We start from the raw sequence: 21,757 nt of genomic DNA, 5'->3' as shown, positions 1-21,757 counted from the left end.
AGATGGAGACTGATATACTAATTCAAATTTAATGTGTTTTTGATGAAATTTAAAGTTTAGAGTAAATATTGATACAAATATTCCCCCAAGAACAAGTTAATGATAATTTGGTACGGACATTGGAAAAAGTTTTATTTAATTTGAATGCAACCAAATATAAATATAAAAACACCTTCCATTACCAAACCCTGCATCGAAACCATGATTAACACATGATCGAACCATAAAAATAGAAACTAATTTAGCTCCCACTCTGTCTACCCCTCCTTCTCACTCACACACGTACACCGGATCGGTAGGAGGTCTAACAGAATAATCTTACAACACTTCGAAAGAAATTTTGGGCGAGTTAAAAACTTAAGTGCATTTAAGAATGTTTTTGATGCATTAGCATCTAAGTTGCATTTATGGGGTGCTTTAATATTTAGTTATGTGATTCAACAATATATTCAATTTCTAATAAACTTCAAAATCCCAGTGGAAGTCAGCAAAACCTTGGAGAAAGAAAAGGAGGGAGCTACCTTGTAAATTGGGGCAGAGTTACCTCCCCGGGTGTTAGAGATGCTATACTCGTGGATTTGCTTTTGATTTCATCTAAAATGTTTTATATCAATGAAAATATTGTCTCTCGTTTATATATCCATAATCTTTTCCTTATTGGATGATGTGGGATTTTGATTGTAGAAAAGTGGATGTGGAGATTTGAAACTGAAGAATCCAGATTGTGAGGATGGGTCATAGTAAGCAAATTTGGTTATGAGATGTTGGACTGTGAACACATCACAACCATAAAAAGGAAAGACATCATGAAAGAAAGATCTTTTTTGCTGTCAAACAGTCAGTTACAAAATATCTCTGGTGTAGCTGCTTGGGTGGAACTTCTTCTAATCTTTGTTGAGTAGGTATTAAAGACAACGAAATCTTCACAATGATGTTATATTGTCTGTATTGGATGTAATCATCATGGCTTTACTTTTCGTTTTACTCAAAAGGTCTATATGGATCATCTTATTCCCTAACCACCTTGCAACCTTTGGCGGTAATCGATAAGCAACCATGTATTTTTCTATAAATAATTTACAATAAAAAATTGATATCGGAACCATACTATCAATTCATAAAAATGAGATGATTATAAATCTTTTAATGGTGCAAATAAGAAAGATGCTTACTTATCAATAAGTACCTAAAATTTTATCCGCTGTCCCGTCGTAACCTCTCTTTTAGGGAGAAGAAGCTTTAGAAAGCTCATTGGAGAGTCCATCTTCGAGCTTGGAGGAGGTCTTCAAATCATCAAGATAATTTTGATAGCCATAGGAAACGAAGCCCCACACAGCCAAAACCATGGCCACGATTTTGACTCCATCCATTCTGTCATGAAAGAAAATGACTGCAAAAACAGGAACAATGGGCAGACCGAGAGCGCTAATGGCGTTGGAGAAGAGAGACGAGACGTCGAAAATCAGCCCCACGCAGCCAACGGAGAAGAGCTGCCAACTAACGACAGTCCACAGCAAAGTCATTATGTAAGAAACTTTTCCCGAATGGAAGTCGTCCATTTCCTTCTTCACGCTCTTCCACTCTCCGCTCGCGAAGAAGCCGATCAAGATTGCCCCACTCGAAACAATCGACTGGTAAATTATCATGTCCATAACCGCTCTGAAATTCTCCTTCTTTATCACTTTCTTGAACGCTAGTTGGGTTAGCGAGAGCATTAGACCGTACCCGGCCGAGGCCGCCACCGTGCATATGAACCCTGTCATCAAACGCCCAAGGTATTAAATTTTCATGGACATATGCAACGAAATATATAAAAATTGTTAACATAATATTAAGGTCCATGAAGTTTGATAGTTTGTGTAAACTACATATACTTGAATTTTAAAACATTTTAGTAGTTTCTAAATTTTCAATGACGATGTATTTTATAACTAAGTTTTAAAAATGGTAGGCCTAGAGCAATAAAATTAAAAATTAGACATCTATTGAGTATAAAATTTAAAATTCAACAATTGATGATGAAATAAACACATTCACCAACATAATCTTCACGGCTAGTCGTCTATTTAGTTTCTTTAATTTGGAAAAAAGTCTTTACTAGTTCCTAACCTTTCCACTATATATCATATGTCTTTAAAACTTTAAAAAATCGAAAGATTCATATTCATATTCCTATTGAAATACTCTCTGTAATGCTTGTATTCCATTACCGAATAAAAGGAAAATGGTTTCCCCTACTTGCTTGCTAATGGATTATAACCGGAATGAAAATACGGATTATATCAACTCTTTTCTATTCGACGTTTCTCGCAGTTGTCAACTCCTTTTAACTTTGTTTTTTTCTCCTTTACCATTTCTTTATCCAATATATAATAATGAAGGAACTTTCTGTGTTCAAACTTTTGAGTTGGATATCACCATATATACTAATGCTAGAACAAGTTCAAGTTTCAATGGGAGGGGAAGAGATCAAATAAGGCAAGATCTTACAAATGCAAAAGTCTATGAGCTATCCAAAGTAAGAAGTCTACTGTCTAATGACAAAATTACACTTTAACTTCCTTTTCTCTAATACCTATAATTCCTAGAAGATATGTGTCCACATTTTATCCAGATATCTCAATAAAATTGAGAGATATCTATATGATTTTCATCAACATGAACATTTAAAACGTAATTACCTGTAACGAACTTAGCTCTGGAGTCCGGGTGGACGGTGCCATCGGAGCCATCGTCGGAGACGGGGTCGGTCTGAAACACAAGGAGGGAGGAGGAGATGGTGAGAAGAACAAGAGAGTTGACAATGAAAGGAGTGAAGACTAAGGAGTTAAGGAAGTAAGAAAACAAGGCATTGAAGGCCAATTGAGAGGCGCAAATGAGGGAATAAGTTGAGACAGGCAGGTACATGAGGCCCACAGAGTAGAGGAAGCAGCCGAGGGCCACGAGGAGGCCAAGGGAGACATAGACAGAGGCAAGTTTTGCAGCTGTGGGAGGTTTTGATTGGAGGGTGACGCTTGAGGGTGGAGTTTTGGGTGATTTTATCATGTAGAGTGGGAGGAGGATGGGGAAGCCTATCAATGTAACTAAAGTTGCCAACCATTTGCTTTTGCCACCATTGGCAAAGTAAAGCCTTCCAAGCAAAGTTCCCACCGATTGGCCTGAGAGTAGCATCATTGTGTAAAGGCCAATTCTCAGCCATCTCTTGTAATTTGCCTTCTTTTCTGGACTTTGCTTTGTGGGGTTCACTTTCATGCCTTCCTCACCTGTTTTGTATAACAAACAAGCAAGAATTCAAAACATAGCTATATTCATCAAAGCATTAATAACCTCTCATGGTACTCATTGTATCCCAAATATCTCCACTGGTATGATATTTTCTGTTTCGGACATAACCCTCTTAGCTTTGTTTTCGGTTTAACCCAAAAAGGTTCATCCCAGGGGAGATAATTGTCCTTATCTATATACTATAGATCATGTTCTTACCTAACTAATATGCGACTTTGTTTGTATTCCCCTTACATCAACCGAGTGGTGGTTTATTTAACTAGTTAGCATACATTTTCATACTTACTAACCAACAAAAATTTAACTGGTTTTTTTTATTCTTTTAAAAAGCATAAAAATATCTCTCTTTTTCTACGTTTCTCTCTCCTACCTATCGAGATTTTAGTTGCGGTTGTAAACAAAAGATGGGTAGCACCTAAATAATTTTCGTAAAAGATAAGGGATCTAAAGTGACCAAATGAGATAGAACAGAGACGGAGTTCGATCATCGCTAGTCAAGAGCTAAATATTTTGCTTTTGAACAACCTAAGAATATTCAGCTGGAATGCATACATAAAGTTTGCTATAGAACATTTGAAATTATTGTAAATTTCTAATGTTTTGGGGAGGATTTGAGTAGGGTTTTAAGCAAAACAATACATGTGTTCCAAAATGATCATTATATATATATATATAAATTGAAGCTGAAAAAAGACTTACCCACAAATTGCAGGCGCAGTTCTCCAGTGTCTCCCATGGTCTAAATTAGCAGAAGAAATTATAGAGAGAGAGAGAATATAGAGAGAGACGAGAAATGGAAGGATTTAAATAGGAAGGGGATGGGACACACAAAGTTTTTGAGTGAGCGATGATATTTTTGTAACAGTAACATGACAAAGAACCAATATTTGGTTTCTAATGATCAACCACGCCACTCAAAATTTTACCGTTGTTTGATTTTTCTAAGAAGAGAACACTTGTTTCTTTTTCTGTATTTCTCTTTTGCCACCGTCCTACTTATAAAAGATTTAATATTATTCAATATAAAAAAGAAAGTAGTAAATTTGGATCGATATTATCTATGCGTCTAATCTAAGACATTCATTGTAGTGTGGAGGTGACAATTATATTAAACTCAAAAATAAAAAATAAATAATATAGAATAAATAAACAAGGTGGGTGAAGGTGACAATTGAACAAAATTAAGAGAGATGGCCCCATTTTCATTCTATCATTTACTTCCATATGTTGGGTAGGGGAAGAGAATATGATGTCATTATAAGAAAGTGTATTCTATTTTTCATAAGCATATGCTTTTTTGTTCTAGAAGAAAAAAAATTAAAATAAAAAAGTAAGTCTTTTAAGTGATTTAGAGTAAATTTTGGATGGCTATCCATGAAAGTAATGCTTTTTTTTTTAAATCAAGCGTTTGGAAACACTTAATTAATACCCAAGTACTAAAAAACATTCCTCATGTTCATGCTTCGAAGAAATATCAACTATTCAAAAAATAGTCTAGTTATATTCGTAAAAACGGAAGTTATAAATCTTAAAAAACTATCAACATGAACATAGCTCAACTATATAGACATCCCCATTCTATTCAGGTTGGATGTCTAATTTTCACACACCCACGTTTATTTAAAATTAAAAAAAGACTAAATGAAAAGTATAATGATCACAATTTAACCAAACTGATAAGAAAAAATCAATTAAAAAATTATTAAATTACAAATTTAGTTGATGTGAACTATGATTCTTATGCCTATTTAGTTCCGAATTTTAAAAACTTGTAATTACATATCCTTACACTATATAATCATTATTGAGGGTCTAAATTTTGGTAAAATAAAAAAAAATAAAAAAAAATGTTTGGAGATAAGGTAAGGATAAATTGGGTGTGGAGTCAGCAAACGTTGGAATAAGAGAGGGGAAAAAGACAGAGGGAGTGACCTACTAATTCAAACTTATTCCAATTTGGCCACTTTGTTATTCAATTCCCTTTCTCTCAATCTCTTTTTCTCCATTTTGCTTTGATTTTCTTTGTCTTTGATAAGTGACAATTGATGTAACAACTAACAACTATGGTGTTATTTCACATTACACATTAACATCCAATTCCTATTCTTTACTTTTTTTTTTTGTTAGTTTAAATACTTTTTTGTTCCATTTTTAGTCCATGTATTTTTAAAATGTTTATTTTGGTACTTGTACTTTTAATTTATGTTCGGTTTAGTTATTGTATTTTAAAGGAAAATAGTTTTTTGATTCCTATACTTTTGAAAGTTATCACTTGGATCCATATTTGTAAGATTTTAATACAAATCTTGTACAATCTGGAGATTCTTTGATACAAATTTATAGCTACATTTAAAAAAACGAGTGAGTGTGAAGTGTCATGCTAAAGTTTCTATAAGAATAAATGAGATAGAAATAAAAATGAAGAGACCAAAATAGTCAAAATTTTAAATATAAAGATAAAAACGAAGTATAAAAATTAAAATGAACAAAAATTCTTTTTTAGTACCACAAATGTCAATTACCTTGAGCTAAGTTCATGTTTGCCTGAAATGAACAAAAATTAAAAATATAAAGATCAAAATAAAAATTTTAAAAATATAAAGATTAAAATAGTATTTAAACATAATTTCGAGATGTTGTCGGAGGGGAGGGAGAGTGTTGATGGCACATATTCTATCATATGAAAAGTCACACTTCTATGATCTAAGAACTATATAGGGAAAAAGGAAAAAAATAAATTGGTGAAGAGAGAAAAGAAAAATTCAAATGGTAAATAAACAGTATTACCAATAAAAAGTGGGTTTTGTGTAAATTTGGCATGATTCATTAGAAAAGCAATAATGAATGATTTTAGTACTACATAATAGAAACAAAATAACATAATTGCTTGCCACAATTACCCTAAGGTTAACCTACATCTCTAGAATGTGAACCCAACTCATAATTCATAATATTCTCCCATTATTTTTCGTTGGTAGGATGAGAGATTAAACTTTCCACTTCTAAAAAAAATGAATAATATGTATATTAAATGTTGAGTTATACTCAGATTTTCCTATTTTGAAAATTTATTTATTTATTTTTTTATATTAACATGAACCGATCACTTAAGTATAAAAATGGTAAGAATTAATTTAAACTATTAAAAAGAAAAGGGTTAAATATACCAAAATTTTAATCTTTGAAGAGAATTTTACCCTTAGCATATAAAAATGTTTCAATCAACTCATTCGGCGAGAAAATATTAAAATTCATTAACAAAAAGTTGACATACTATTTATTAACCTACATTTTCATACGTGGACATGCCATTTGGATATTACTTAGCACATGAAATCTAACTCGTTAATCAACCAAATTCAACATCTCTTCTCTATCAATCAACAAAAATCACTTCCTTCTAAATTGCATGCCCACATGTCATGAGAGGTTATTGAACACAATAATGACACATTAGTTTTATATCGAAAATTTTTAATACATTAACGGTAAAATAAAAAAATTTTTAAAAATCAAGGATCAAATTAAAAATTACCAAAAATATTAGGGACCTCTCGATAAATTTAGCTAAAAGAAAAAGATGTTAGAAAGATGTAGACAAGACAATTGTGATATTAATTAAGAAGAAGACATGAAGAGGAATAAGAGGGAACTCCTTCCCTTGCGATTGCCAGTTTCAAACTTTATTATTAATTAGCTGACAAGGGCAAGGGGGTCGCGCCTTAGCGCCGCGGGTCTTACGCCCATGGCGAAAAAAGTTGGGTTGGCTACGCCAGAGTAGGCTGGGCTTCCACATTTTGCCGGTGGCTCCAAGTCACAATCATCTCATTACAAAGATTCAAGGATCTTCTTTGAAAAAGGGTCGGGCAGAATGTGTTTGCTGTCGGTGGTGCTCTGCTTTTACTACTGCGACTAAATTATTGGGCGAAATGCGATGGGGCAGCCCAAGTGTTCGACGAAATGTCCCAAAGAGATGTGGTGCTTTGAAATGCAAATGCTGATGGCTAGAGCCCACGCCCATATCCAAGGATAAAAGGGTATGTGTAAATATGGCTAAATGGTGGGAAATTCGCTTTTTGAGGTTAATTTTAATAGTATCTCTATGGTTTAAAAAGTTTGATTTAATATTATTAACTTTTTAAAATCGATTCAAATATATCTTTGAACCATTTTTAAAATTGAAACGAGGGATGTGAAGTGAAAGTTTTTTTCTAGTACGACATATAGGATTGGGAGATCAAACTCACAACCTCTTGGTTAGTGATATATGTTGAACATGCTCGCTTTGGCAATGGAAAGTGAAAACTAATATCAATTAGTAGTTGATTTTTAAAAAAATGAATGGTAAATGAGGTAAGTGCAGATAATTACTAGACAATAAATGTAATTGCCTAATGATGATTAGTATTTGTCATGTTTGTCATTCAGTTTTCAAAAGTGATATTTGTTACGGTTCCATTTACAACTTAGCAATCACGTAAATTTGCAAGACTCGTAAAAAAATTGTATATAATAATATATGTATTTTATATTATTATATACAATTTTTGGGGAGGCTTTGTTGGGGAGGCTTGGATGGTGTTGGTGGGAACATATTCTGCAAGTTGTGTGGTTTATTGCAGAGAGTTAATTCATAACTCTCTTTCTAGAAGTAAGGCTTTATTCCTCCTTCCCTACAATTGTTGCGGATTGATTTGTTACATGAGTGTAGAGTTTACGTGCGGATTCAAATGTCTTTCCTTGGTGGTGGGCGCTGCACTATGTTTGTCAAACATATAGCGACCCTTTGAAAACAATCCATTGGTTGCATTTACTTTATTTGTCATTTCTTTTTCATTGGTTTGTTTATGTTATATAATATAGTGAAGGGGTGGATTCTACTAAGCTGTAAACCAAGAGGGATTCTAGAATTACGTTTGTACCTATGTGAAGAGGGATTGTAACAAAATTTATAAAATTTAGAACTTTGTAAGCTCCACTATAAGAATAGAGGTCGTAGAAGGATAGAGAGCTCTTGTACACTCTACCGAGAATATGCCTGATATTTCCAAAAACTTCTCAAGTAATTCTTTCTTCCACTATTTTTCTCTCAACCCAATCCGAAAACTCTGTAATATTGCTCAGTCCTAAGCTTATTGTGAATGCTTTTTGATTCTTCACAAGATGCATATAAGCTGTTTCTTGATTCCTCTATTTATAGGATAAAAATTGACCTCGCACTGCAATACACAGAAGTTGTGATGCAAGAAAACTAGCTTCGTGTGCCCATACGGTGCACTTCGGAGGAAATATAAATACTTTCTCCTGTAGTTCCTCTTCAATTGGGTTTTCTTTCGCTTCAAAATCGAACCGATTTGGTTTTTCAATCTTCCCTTCAAACCCAACCTGATTAACACCTTTGTAGTTTTGCTAGACGGTAGGCAGCGAAAGTAAGAATCTCGTTAATTTATTCATGCATATCACTGATTAGATGACTAGTGTTAATTTGTCTTTAAATCGAGTTTATTGAATGATTAAGCTACAGAATTTTAATTAAAAAAAAAAAAAAAAACTTCTCTTCCCTGATATGGGAGAAACTTTTCCTTAAATTGAGGAAAAAAGAAGTTAAAATTTTGTATTGCAATAAGCCTCATTTTAATAGTTCTATAATTTCCATTATAAAAATATTACAATGCATTTATGCTCCTTATCCTAATTCCTAGCTCATTTGTCCATCTTTCTTCACTTTCTTGGACTTGAAATCATCGAGATACTGCTGATAAACATAGGAAACAAAACCCCAAACCGCCAACGCCATGGCCACGCCTTTCAGCTCACTCATCCCATCATGAAAGAATATCACCGCCGCAACAGGAACAATAGGCAAACCCAGAACGCACACAGCATTCGAGAACAGAGAAGAAACCTCAAATATCAAACCCACACACCCAACAGTATAAACTTTCCACAAAATGGCAGTCCAAATCACAGTCATAACATACGACACTTTCCCCAACTCAAACTCATCCATCTCCCTCTTTAAACCCCTCCACTCTCCGCTCACAAAAAGCCCCACAACAATGGCCAAACAGGCAACAAACGACCTGAACACAATCATGTCCACAATGGCCTTGAACGAGTCACTTTTGATGACCCTGTTGAAGAACAGCTGCGTTAAAGAAAGCACCAGGCCATAGCCTGCTGATGCAGCGACGGTACAGATAAACCCAATGGTGTATTTAGCCTTAGAGGCCATGTTAGTGGCTGAGCCCTCTGAGTCTGTTTGAAAGACAAGGAGGGTGGAGGAGATGGTCAGAAGAACAAGGGAGTTGATGATTGGAGGAGTGAACTTTTGGGAGTTGAGGAAGAAGGAGAAGATGGCATTGAAGGCCAATTGTGAGGCTGAGATGAGGGAATAAGTGGAAACAGGGAGGTACATGAGGCCAATGGAGAACAAGTAGCAATCTGCAGCTAAGAACAGGCCCAATGAGACATAAACAAGAGCAAGTTTCGACAGAGTTGGTTGTTTTGGTTGTGAAACGTTTGTTTTCTGTTTGGTTGCTGTTATGATGTAATAAGGAAGGAGGATGGGGAAGCCTGCTAATTGGACTAAGGTTCCAAGCCATTTGCTTTTGCCTCCTTTGTCAAAGTAGAGTCTTCCGAGGAGGGTTGCTATTGACTGTCCTAAGAGGAGAAAGATTATGTAGAGAGAGATTTTAAACCACTTCTTGTAATTTGTTTTGTGGGTGATTCTTGCTTCGTTGATGATTGTTTCTGAAGATTCTGTGGAGTTTGCTTCTTTGGCTATCTGATCTGATTCTGGGTGATCACACAGTTTTAAGGAAGAATATTAGAAGAGAGAAATATATAATTCAATGGCAGCCGATGAGTTGATGTTGTAACTTAACAAAACATGACCTCTTACAAAGTAAAAATTTAGCTTCTTTATGAAACTCAATATACGAACTATTAGTATAAAACGAAGTAAAATGAGATATAACAAGAATACAAACTCTCTTTCCTACTAGTTAAATCTAAGCTTAAACTTAAAATTTTAAGTTGATATATTAGGGTTAGTTTGGTCACTTTAATCTATTATCAATAGAGGTTTATCTTAATTTAGTGGCATACTTATACTTTTGCTTGGTTTAGGTGGCAACTGTTTTAAAAATGGAACATCTCAAATTAAATAATCATATAGCAAAAGGGGAACTTGTATGATCTTTTTTTCTGCTGGGCTTCCACTGATACAGAATAAATGAGAAGCAGCAAGAAGTAAAGTAGTTCTAATCTTATCTCCTAATATCATCAGAAATTCAGAATTTCGGTGCTTTGTAATTAAATTTGTTCACAAACTAGAGGAAGAACAGAATACTACTTCAACATGCTAAAATCAAAAGGCACATCAATCACTTCAGACTTGCTCTTTTTCTTTTTGTTCTTATTATTCTGTTAATGCTAATTTGCTGAACACTAACCTGTAATTTGCAGGCGCTTTTCTTGAACTTCTTCCATGACAGAAAGTGAAGAGCTTCCTCGGAGAGAGAGAGAGAGAGCTGTGAAGAAGAAAAAACAAGCTACAGTCCAAGGAAGCAACTAAAAAGGTATGTCATAATAAGAAGCCAACAGCTTTTGTCTTACTAAACATAATCCTTACAATGCGTTACACTTTTATCCTCTTCTTCGACAAAAACTCTGACCCAATTGCCTGTAAAATGTAAAGTCACCCAAAAAAATAGAAATACACTAAAATCGTTCTTTTTTTTGAGCTGTGGGTGAGATTTGAACCTCGGAATTTTAATTGGAACTGTGGGGTGAGATTCAACCTCAAACTTTTGACCTTAATCAATTGAGTTAAGCTCAGATAGACAATACGTCAATCTCGAAGAAGAGAGAAAATATCTGAGTTTTTACTTTTATAATCTGAGGAAAAACTTCTGAACTACTTCTTGGGTGAGAAAGTCCATTTAGCATCAATAAATAGCGTCCAATTAGCCGCTACAACTCCACTGGATGGTCCATGAGAGATCCAAGTTGATTGTTAATAGAATCCTCACTTTTAGGGAATACAAGTCAAGTTGAAAACCATTATCTTGTTCAAGAATAGTTCTTTCTGGTGGATTTGATTGTGAGATTTTTAAGTACCTATAAATTTAAGATATTCGTTTTCGTTAAAAATGTGAGAGAGATTGTTGGGTTATCCTAATGCAAATCTTTGAATTAAGCTTTGGATTAAAAGGCTGTTTCAGCTCCAACCAACAACAAAGAACCTTTGCAGCTGGATTTAAGCTTAAATTAATAACTCATTGGTCTTTGAATTTAAAGGGTTGTATCTCTAGTTCAGATTTATGAATTTAATCTGAATTTTTAGGTAGGGTCTAATAGGTCTTGAAAAAGTGTCTACTAGATCGATGAATTTTTTATTTTATCTGATAGGTCTTTAAAATTAGAAAAATTTTGCCAACTTATGATTCAATAGGAGCTTCTACATTTAATAAAGATAAGTAGATTCCACTAAAATTTTTGAGCCAATAAAAATACATCATACTAGAAAGACGGTAGAAATATAAAAATATATCAATAATAACTAGGAGTTAGTAGAAAGTTTAGGAAAACTTTTGAGTCACTCTTTTAAATGTAATAGAATGACGAATAATAACATGTCACATCAAAATGTCAATAGAAGTTTATTCTCACTGATATATAGTCGAGTAATTTTCTAATAAATCTTTAGATACATATAGTTTCACTCTTGTTTTCCTCTGAATTTTTTTTAAACAATATTTATCCTAAATTATCAAAATTATAGAGGTTAAAACAAAACATTGTTAAACTGATATGGGGATGTTATTCTCCTATTCATCAGGTGGATATTTCAGTAAAATCCGATGTGGCATCATTTTTCAAACCATGCACTGTTGTCATGTGAGGAAGATGTTGAATTTCCAAAAATATAATAAGTGTCAACATCCAATTGAAACTTATTGTTAAATTCCACTAATAAACCCCTTTTTCTTTCGTCCATTAAATGAATTGTCTTTTCTAACTCTTCTTGTGGGGTTGGGTTCGATTTGGAATTTTGGATGCCTTGTTCAACCTAATAGAAGCTGCAAAATAACCTTAGTTATGACATTATAAGTATAAGATAAGTTATTTAGATCAAAATATGAAATATGAAAATTACTATTTCCAAAATTTTGATAAAATTACTATTTCACTCGTCATTGAGAGTCGCTTTTACTTTCTTTTGAGTATGTTTAGGAGTGATTTTGATAGTGATAAAGTTACTTTTACTCGTGTCAAAATCACTTTCATTTTAAATTACAAGTGATTTCCAATCTTTCTAGTATGCCAAGTGATTTTTACTATAAAAAAATTAATATAAAATTAGTTTTTTAAATGGTTGTTGTTTTAATTTTAAAAAATTGTCTTTTACTCACCTTATTTTCACTTTGAATTCTGAAATTATTTTTTTCTTTTCCAAAATTTTTGTCACTCTCTAACTTTATTCATCTTGAATCTTTTTATTCTCTCTAATTTTTTTCTCCAAAATTTGTGTAGTCTCGTACTAAATTTTTAGTCCCCATCCATTTTTCAAGTTTATTTATCTATCTAAAATTTGTCTCTCACCCTACAAAATTTATTTTTCTAAGATTTTTGTTTCTGTGTAAAAAGTTTGTCAATTTCTCTTTTTAAACTTTAAAGATTAATCATCCAAAATTAATTTTAATTATATAAAAATCACTTTCACAAAATAAATTATCATTAAATCTCTTTTGCTAAAATCATTAATTCTAAGATCATTCTCAAATAAGCCCTCACTCTAGTTGCTAAGATGGGCTAACAACTAGATAATAATGAAAAGGAAAATCATGTTTGTCATTGTTAAAATCACTTTCATCTAAAATAGTAATATTTAAAAAAAGAAAAAAGAAAAATACAAGTAATTTTAGAAAAGGATTGATATCATCTCCCAAACACGTCCTAAGAAGTGCACAACCACATGAAGTAAGAACCTCTCTTCCTTCTCTCTTCTATTTTCTCACTTCGAGAAAGAGGCTACGAAACCTTTCATTGGGGAAGAACGCAAGCGAAGCAAAAGTAGGAACATTGTTACGTTCCATGAAGAAAAATGAGGCAAACCTACCAATGGGAATTTATTATATAATAACTTTCTAGAAGATGGAAATGGATATAGATTTTTTGCAAATTGTCATAACTTCAATTTTGAATACTATAATACATCAAAGACCAATGCTGCGCCACCAAAATCGGCTATTTTTTCTTTGGGGAGAGGGGAATGGAAATGTAACAAAAAAATTCTTTTCTGCCTGCGTATTTCTGCAGCCTCGTCTTTGAGGAGGGCCTATCGAAAACGGGTTCGATTTGCAACCAAAAACTTCAACTCCATATTTCACTGGTGCACATTTCCAACTGGAAATAAACAACTGCAGAAATTGCTCTAGTCCATGGATTCACATTAATATCTGAATCACCAATTAGGAATGGCAAGTCATTAACAGGGGTAAAAAGAAAAGATTCGAATCAATTTGAATTCCAAGAAACAGGAGGAAATGCCCAACAGCTGAAAAGTACTGTCCATTAATGACACTTAAAATGAAAATTGAAATGCGAGTTGAAAAAAATAGTTAGATGACGACTAAATTAACATACAAAGCAAGTTGGGAAAAGGGCTCACCGTCAAATGAAGAAACCGGAGAAAATCAACGAGATGCTGTATAAACATAAACCAATTGCAGATGCAGCAACTAAATTATGCAGTAGACGCTTATCATCTTTCGTGGGAATAAAGGCTGCCTTAAGTGTATTTGTCAATTCAAATATCCTAAGAGAGAGCTGCAAAAGAGAATCAATTTACAAATCATCATGCGAGAAAATGAAATCTGAATCCTCCTTCCAAAATAAAGGGCCATGTAAATTTCTCTTACAAAGATATAGACTGCGGTAGTGAGCATGAAATTGAGCAAAGGATAATCTGGAATGATACACAGAAGCCACTTAGGTTGTCCATTGGGCACATTTGATCTGCACAAACAGACGAAGAAAACGATAATTTGGTGTTCTGATGTTGGAAAGTGTAATTTAAATTCCATATAAATAATTGTGCTACAGTGTCCCTAATTCAAGCATTACTTGCGAGCTTAATCAGAAAGAAAAAGAATGGTATTGGCAGAAGTGCTTTAAAACATTGAGTTCAAGTATCTAAATGATGAAGAAAGACCCTACATCTTTTTTCAGAAATCGTCAAAATTGTCAACAGATTTTAGTTTGTGATTACACATCCATGTTGAATATAAATAAAGAAACAAGTCTTCTGAGAGTGAGCATAGTTAATCGATTTTAAGGTCATCTACAAGATGACGTAGAACATTATGGACCCTATAATGTAAGGAACTATGGTTATTTAGTAGAGGATACAAATAGATCAAATAGCGAGTTGCAAAGAAAAAAAAATCACCTCAACCATATGTGAAACTGTGAAATGTAAGTTTCAAGGGTAATCTTGCCGAGCCACCTGATGATATAAATAGCAGCAAACACAACATAAGATATTGAAAGATATAAAGTTCAAAACTTTAATATCTCATTGTACTTGGTAGAAATACATACGCAAAGAGCGTCAAAGAGTAGTTCCGAAACTGTTGGGTAAAATTCCGCAGGCAAATATAAACACTATAATTAAAATAAAACGAGATTAGTGATAAGATACTAAAAACAGATAAAGTTAAAACAATGAAAACCTCTCCAATACATACGTTATGGGAATCCATGATGTGTAAGGATGATACTTGTTATATGTAATTTTATCCAGCTTATAAATCCACTCGTACCACATATAACCAACCTAGAAAAAACAGAAGGTATTGAGAAACGGAATGATTATAAGAGATTATTGTTCCCACGCAAAAAACATTGCTAGTCACAAGTTCATCCAACTTACGAATAAAGCAACTGAAACTATGCACGCTTTAATTGATATTCTCTTCCTGGTTTCAGCTTCCTCTAATTTCTCCATCCATTTTTCAACCTAGGATATGAAAACAATTTTTTTAACGATAGAAAACACAAAAAAAAAAAAAAGAATAATAACAAATTCAGACACGTCAATTTACATTGGGATGAAAATAGGCATAGATCATTCCGATAATCCAAATATACCGGTCGAGTCCAGATCTGAAATGCCATTCATGCAATTTAGGGAGTTGAGGTTTTGAAGGATCAGTATAACCTGTTGGATATCAAAAAGAAAGAAGGGAAAAATAAAAGGATAAATGGTCATTATGAAACATATGGATTAGTAAAAACCAAACTGCAGGAAACCAAATAGTTTAAAAGGTTGCTATATTCTTCAAAGAAACCCAATGATCTAAAGGTTTACCATATTATGAAAATATGGTATCATTTGAAGTCTTAATAATCATCAGTAATAAGTTGTCGATCAAGTATGCAAATAGAAAAGTCCACTGCCTACAATTTGAACTTGAAGTATACCCGAAACTTTGCAGTTTGCATAAAACCAAGCTAAGCAGTTAGGTAGGAGAATAACTTCTAAAAACAAAGAATAGCTTGATTTATGAAATCAAAATAATTGGAGGCACCTTGCCACCGCACAAAACATAAGATTGAAATACTTAACAGAAAGAAACGACTATCTGTACTTCTGTTTTCCTTTTTCTTCTAATTTTTTCCTCTTCAAGCAGCATGAATAAGTACTTACCTAAAAGGAATGTCAAAGGACTCCAAAATGCATCGAAAACACCAGGAACTTCCCAAATGAGGATTACAACAAGAAAGCAAGCAAGAAACTTCACTGCTATCACTGAGCTTTTCTCGTTATACTTGTTAAAAATACCCAGAGCTCCATAAACCATTAGAGTGAAAAGTGTATGCATTGGGCAGATGTAGTACAGCATATAATCGTTATTGAGAATGATACAGCAAAAGATAACGAAGAAATTTAGCCGCCACATCATCTGCATACAATAATAGATATTAACAGAAGTTCTTTCATCAACATTTTTTTGGCCGGGTGGTATATAGAGCTTTGAAGGTAGAAACAGTTTTAAGCATAAGGAAAGAAAATGTATAACCTGAGCAAAGCGAGCAACGCTGAAATCCTTTCGGATATAATAATAGGAAAAATTTCCAAATCCGGTCATCCAGACATATGCAGCAATAAACATACGTATTGCATTGTATATCTCTGCAGCAGCAAAATAATGATACATTAAGAAAAGAACCTGTTGAAACCCAAAAAGAAAAATGTTAATGGTTTGACTATAACCAAGTAAATACAATTTAATTACAACAATTGGCATGAGCAACTAACTAAAGAAAATTTAATAGCTCGTATGCAATCAAATGCATGTGAAGAACAATAGAACATTTCTTTTTTTTTCCATAAAAAAACTAAGAGATGTATTAATCACAAAAAATACAAGCTACGGGCAGGGGAAGAGAGAATCCCTTCCCAAGAAACTAACACACTTCCGATTCTGAAGGATCATGGAGAGAGAGTAGTTACGAAAGAATTTGTTATAAGTGTTGCATCACCTAGAAGTTGTGAGTTGTAAATTACTCCAAAAATTACCTACATGTTACCTACACAATGTATGGTAGGTTACTTTACTCAAAGAACGATAGAACATTTGGAAATCAAGTGTAGGGTACATAAATCCGCTCAACCCAATTTGCAACTGGATGACATCTAAAGATGGAGACATGTTTACAATTTAACATAAATACCAGTCAAAAGCCTGAACATAATTGAAAGAACACAAGTAATGGACAGATGAAAATGAATAACCAGTAAAAAACAATAAATAGCAGTCTAGCACAATGGATGTTATCATAAATCATAGTAGGCTAACAACACATACAACCTATGCACCATAAATTTTATAACAAAGATAATAATATCTACTTTAGAATACAACTTGCCTGCATCCATCCTTTCCACTCCTCTGTCTGATGCCTATTAAGGTAAAGAATAGATTTCCCAGAGAATGCTGACTTGTCACCGTGCTTTTTTAAGGACGTTGCTGCTGAAACAATGATGAGAATGATGTAGAGAAATAGAAAGAGGTCACGGTTGTAATTCTGTCACAGAAAGTAACCATTTGAACAGCATAAGTATATTACTTTAAATGCAGATTGAAAAGAGGAAATAGAAAAATGATTGAGCTACTACACAAGTAATGAAAAATATAAAGGGTCAGTTAGAAGCATAAAAGATGACGCAAGAAATGAGTAAGAATGAGATTCTATGGAATTCAGATCCTGATAACCTGCTCACCTTAACTATCAACAATAATAGATGACAATAGTCTTGTTTCTTGGATAGAGAAAAATCAAAATGCAAAAACAAAAGCATTTCACCGGAAAGAGTTATTAAATAGATCAAGATGAAACTATTATTTCAAGAAAAATGTTAAGAACAAATTTAAGTGAGGAGTGAGGAATAGCAGGCACTACCTTCTTCGAATCTGCCAGAATAGATGTACGGTCACAGACAAAGAAATACAACAGAATCACTCCGAATTCAGACCTAAACAAAATTGCAATAATGAGTTACACTTTACTTTAATATTATTGTTCAATCAAGTAAAGACTCACATTGCTCTCAAGGTAGCTCGATTTTCTAGCAAGAAAGAGTCATCCAGTGTGAAAAACCTAAAGACCAGAAACGTTCAGACAGTAGGAAGGACTTTAAACAAAGAAAGAACTTAAAAAGAAACCTTTAAATGTACCATAGATGATGGAAATGACCTTATCAAATTCGTTATGATGGACGAATTATGAATCTTTGCAGACGCTGATCTAGTCAGACCTCCTTCCAATAGAACGGCTTGATCATCTTCTTTTATTGTCCCAACTCCCAATTCAGGCAGATTAATGTCTGAATGACTGCAATCCAGGAAATTTCAATCAGTAACAAGAAACTTAAGCAAAAAGAGCTAAATATCTATCATTAAGGAAAATAAAAATTAAAAGAGAAGAAGAAAGAAAGAAAGAAATACATGGGTGTACTTGACTGCAACAACTAAAAAGACAGAATAAAACAAACAAGTCAACCACAAATTGAAAAATGAAAATCAACCTACTTCTTACTCCTACATGTTAAATGCCTGTTCTTTTAACGAGAATTTAACTCTTAAACAAATAGATCGGGGGAATTTTGCATAAATTGTCAATAAAAGATAAATGATGAAAACCGAAAACTACCACAGTCCGATAATCACTTGAGTTTCAAGGAGAACCAATGGCTACATATAAGAAAAACAGATAGCACTGAAATGTGTATCTTAAACAACAAAAATTGCAGAGAATTACTCACGCTTTAGAAGGAGTTGAAGATTTCCTATATTCAAGGAATTCTGCGTATATCCATGAAACAAAGATGGGAGATACTCCAAGAAGGAATGATATCTGAGGCATGGAAATATAAAATTAGTAACAGGTAAATCAATATAAACTAATCAAAAATTAAGAAATTTTCAAAAGTAATTCTAGTCCGTCTCAATATTGTTCTCAAACTCAAGCCTCAGAATACAGTGGATAACATAATTCCTGAGAAAATTATAACCCATGAACATCAACGCAGATAAGCTAAAAATCGTATGAATCTGCGACAAACTTTAAAGAACTCGGGATGAATGGAGTAGTAAAAACATTTTACAGTTTTGTTAAACATAAACATCAGATGACTAGTAAATGTTAGAGATATGATTCAATTTGGATCATATTACAGAAATCCATTATTTCTCCCAAAAGAAAGAAAAAATAGTTAGCTCGTCTTGGAATTTGAAGATACGAACCTCGAGGAAAACGAAGTCTGGAAGTCTAATGATAACTGGCATATATAAGGAGGGAACAATTTTCCATGAACAAAGAAGAGGTTAATTTCCAGTTAACAACACGATAGTTTTGTATTCGAGGGGTGTTCTGTAGTCCGAATCTCAAGAAGCAGATTAAAAGGAGAAACTGATTTTAAAATTCAAATGAAAGGGAAACTTTGTCGGTGAGAATTATCGGTTGCCAACTAACCAAAACACATAGCCGACAGTGCAGGAAAATGTGAAGTTCAATTTCAATCAATCAAATTAACTTCAAGTGTCAGTGAACTTCACCATACAAGAATGCCATTTGTACAAAATCGAAAAAAAAAAAGAAAGAAAAAAACCACCCTGAACCAAAGAATTACACAGGTCCCAAACATCTGTAGAAGCCATACCTGTCCAGGAGTAATAACAGAGGCCTCCATCACCAATCCTAACTGAAACTGCAAAATGCAAATGAAAAGAAGCGAATCACTCATCCATTCCACGAAGAATCGAGAGAACACATACAAAAAAAGCATAATCTAAACTAGAAAACCGCAGATCGACAGAGATACGCACCGGAAACGGAACGAAGAATCGCGATGGATGCAGCGTCACTCTCAAGACATCAGATATAGAATGCGAGAGAGAATGATCACAAGGATCCAATCATGAGGATCCAAAACAGGCAGATTGAGAGAAGAGCAGATCCAAACACAAGGATTGAGCTGAAGATTCAGAGGAAGCCTTACGCTTCCAGAATCAGAATACTCTCTCTCAGAGCTCTCTCCGAATTTCTCTCTTCTCTCAGCGGTTGTTGCTGTTGGGACGCTGGTTTCGCTGTGGTTGCCGCTTTCTTTTCACTCCGAACGACGATTCGATTACGCTGTGGATAATCTTTTAAATTGTATTCGATTTCATTTAATTCTATTCGATTTCATTAATTAAATTAGTTAAATAAATAAGTTAATGATCTTTGTTCATTCATATCATTTTTCCACCATATCTGTACTAGTTTTTAGGTTAAACGCCTCATTTTTAGGTAGTTTTTAATTAGATTCCTAATCTTTTGAAATTTTTTATTTTATTTTAGGATATTAAAATTTCTCAATTAAGTTGTCTGATGTACCATTAAAATTTTATTTTATTCATAAATTTAAATACATACACATATCACTCAAATGTTACTACTTATTTAAATTCATGGTTTAATTTAATAAAATTTAAAAATAACAGCTATATACCTGATAGAATATTAATTATTTTCCCTAGTTTTTTTTTTGTCTGACATAAATGTTCTTTTGTTACACAACGCGTTTTATATTTAAGTATGAAAATGAAATGTAAGCTTTTGCTAAATAAAAAATAAAAAACGAAGTGTAGGGCATATTTTTTTCTAGGCCATAATCTTATAAATAATTTAGCGTCAGAATTCGTATCTATATTGAATTATAAATCGCAACTAATTATTTTATAACTGGTTTCTATTTTTTGAAATATAATTCGAAATTCGAGCTTAATAAGTGTGGTTCCCAATGTTCTCTCTCTATTTAAATTTAGATTTAAAATTAAAAATTTAAACATTTGCTTATATTTTGTTCTATAACAATGATCAGTTGATTTATTGTTATTTTTTTACATAGTTGAAATGATGATTTAATTTTTGCCATTTATACCACATTCGTTATTCTTCCACTTAATGATATTTTGGGGTTGGTGGAGCACTTAATCAAAAGAATAAGTGCAATTTAAGTAATCTATTTAACTGATAATTATCTGCTTTAATTTTAAAAAGATTGATAGTTACTTATTTGCTTCTAATCTATTTTAATATTTCAAAGCCGTTTTTTTTTTAACGCACAGATATTTGAATTGAAAATATAGCATTTTAAGAAGATAAATAGTTAAAATAATTTAAAGATGAAAGTAATTTGAAAGTATAGGAGAGAAACTGAATCAAGATCAAATTAAAATTAAAATTATATTTGATCTAGGTTAAAAATGTTAAATTATATACTCAATATTTTTAATTTAGTTCAAAATAACCAATCTCACCAATTTTCATCAAAATAGTAAAATTTTTTATGAGGTAGAAATGAAGGTATTTACATCAATATATAGTATTTCCACAAACATTTACATATATTTATTAAGTTTGGCATCGAACATAATTTTTTCTTTTTTATATATCTGTGAGTGTCCGAGTCAGCTTATGCGGATCTCAACTAATTTCACAGGACAACTGTCTGATCCTACAACATTTGATGTCGGAAAACCAATTACTAATTCTATGGTAGGTGGCCATCATGAATTTTAACCCATTACCTCTTAATTAACCCTAGCCCATTTGGATCAATGAGTCATCCATAATGGTTTACGTCGACACAAATGATACAATGACATTTTTACAATATCCAAAAAAACCAACAAAATATAAAAAATATCTATTAAAAATTTAATAAAAAATTAATTAATTTTAAAAAATAAATACTTATTTGTTAATTTAAATATTTGTCGGGTGTGTTTTTTTATAGCTATTTTTTCAAAAACATCTATGATATCGATATGTATATTGTCATCAATATTTCTATATAATATTGAAACATTTTAAACGTTGGGTAAATTTGAAACAAAATACACACTCTAGGGGC

At 32.8% G+C, this 21,757-nt stretch overlaps 3 protein-coding genes and 1 long non-coding RNA gene across 6 annotated transcripts; 1 reads left to right on the top strand and 3 right to left on the bottom strand.

Moving 5' to 3' along the window:
• Positions 1 to 1,032: 1,032 nt before the first annotated feature.
• LOC111010952 (putative purine permease 10) lies at positions 1,033 to 4,145 on the bottom strand. Its single transcript, XM_022284547.2, has 3 exons — positions 3,985 to 4,145; positions 2,682 to 3,263; positions 1,033 to 1,756 (listed from the first exon to the last, which is right to left on the bottom strand). Exons 1-3 carry the CDS (start codon positions 4,019 to 4,021, stop codon positions 1,224 to 1,226), a joined length of 1,152 nt encoding a protein of 383 aa, XP_022140239.1. The 5' UTR covers positions 4,022 to 4,145; the 3' UTR covers positions 1,033 to 1,223.
• Positions 4,146 to 6,886: 2,741 nt separating this feature from the next.
• LOC148212504 (uncharacterized) lies at positions 6,887 to 12,310 on the top strand. Of its 2 annotated transcripts, XR_015789972.1 has the most exons (3): positions 6,913 to 7,322; positions 10,756 to 10,868; positions 12,131 to 12,310. It is a non-coding gene; the product is annotated as an uncharacterized LOC148212504 (long non-coding RNA). The 2 variants fall into 2 exon arrangements; XR_015789971.1 differs by lacking the exon at positions 12,131 to 12,310 and having other exon boundaries at positions 6,887 to 7,322; positions 10,756 to 11,032.
• LOC111010953 (putative purine permease 10) lies at positions 8,874 to 11,216 on the bottom strand. Its single transcript, XM_022284548.2, has 3 exons — positions 10,922 to 11,216; positions 10,743 to 10,820; positions 8,874 to 10,083 (listed from the first exon to the last, which is right to left on the bottom strand). Exons 2-3 carry the CDS (start codon positions 10,777 to 10,779, stop codon positions 8,984 to 8,986), a joined length of 1,137 nt encoding a protein of 378 aa, XP_022140240.1. The 5' UTR covers positions 10,780 to 10,820; positions 10,922 to 11,216; the 3' UTR covers positions 8,874 to 8,983.
• Positions 12,311 to 13,397: 1,087 nt separating the features above from the next.
• On the bottom strand, positions 13,398 to 20,001 carry LOC111010951 (protein REDUCED WALL ACETYLATION 3). Of its 2 annotated transcripts, XM_022284546.2 has the most exons (17): positions 19,686 to 20,000; positions 19,520 to 19,567; positions 18,623 to 18,714; positions 18,055 to 18,192; positions 17,902 to 17,958; positions 17,761 to 17,833; positions 17,227 to 17,385; positions 16,377 to 16,526; positions 16,004 to 16,259; positions 15,399 to 15,514; positions 15,227 to 15,313; positions 15,042 to 15,130; positions 14,896 to 14,958; positions 14,744 to 14,800; positions 14,214 to 14,310; positions 13,964 to 14,121; positions 13,398 to 13,751 (listed from the first exon to the last, which is right to left on the bottom strand). In XM_022284546.2, exons 2-16 carry the CDS (start codon positions 19,547 to 19,549, stop codon positions 13,966 to 13,968), a joined length of 1,620 nt encoding a protein of 539 aa, XP_022140238.1. In that variant the 5' UTR covers positions 19,550 to 19,567; positions 19,686 to 20,000; the 3' UTR covers positions 13,398 to 13,751; positions 13,964 to 13,965. The 2 variants fall into 2 exon arrangements, with proteins under 2 accessions (XP_022140238.1, XP_022140237.1); XM_022284545.2 differs by having other exon boundaries at positions 16,004 to 16,526; positions 19,686 to 20,001.
• Positions 20,002 to 21,757: the final 1,756 nt, after the last annotated feature.

Source organism: Momordica charantia, assembly GCF_013281855.1.
Source record: "Momordica charantia cultivar OHB3-1 chromosome 3 unlocalized genomic scaffold, Mcharantia_2.0 BLBB01000003.1, whole genome shotgun sequence".
NCBI classification, from domain to species: Eukaryota; Viridiplantae; Streptophyta; class Magnoliopsida; order Cucurbitales; family Cucurbitaceae; genus Momordica; species Momordica charantia.
The sequence above is the reverse complement of the archived record's forward strand: the minus strand, read 5'-3'. Positions and strand labels throughout refer to the sequence as shown.

Coding starts and splice junctions, on each gene's coding strand:
- LOC111010952 (XM_022284547.2), bottom strand. CDS start 4,021: ATGGGAGACACTGGAGAACTGCGCCTGCAATTTGTGG. Junction 3,264..3,984: donor ACTGCGCCTGCAATTTGTGG/GTAAGTCTTTTT, acceptor TATACAAAACAG/GTGAGGAAGGCATGAAAGTG. Junction 1,757..2,681: donor CAGAGCTAAGTTCGTTACAG/GTAATTACGTTT, acceptor GTTTGATGACAG/GGTTCATATGCACGGTGGCG.
- LOC111010953 (XM_022284548.2), bottom strand. CDS start 10,779: ATGGAAGAAGTTCAAGAAAAGCGCCTGCAAATTACAG. Junction 10,084..10,742: donor AAAGCGCCTGCAAATTACAG/GTTAGTGTTCAG, acceptor GTGATCACCCAG/AATCAGATCAGATAGCCAAA.
- LOC111010951 (XM_022284545.2), bottom strand. CDS start 19,549: ATGGAGGCCTCTGTTATTACTCCTGGACAG. Junction 18,193..18,622: donor TCTTCAACTCCTTCTAAAGC/GTGAGTAATTCT, acceptor CCTGGATTGCAG/TCATTCAGACATTAATCTGC. Junction 15,314..15,398: donor ATGCCTATTTTCATCCCAAT/GTAAATTGACGT, acceptor TTCATATCCTAG/GTTGAAAAATGGATGGAGAA.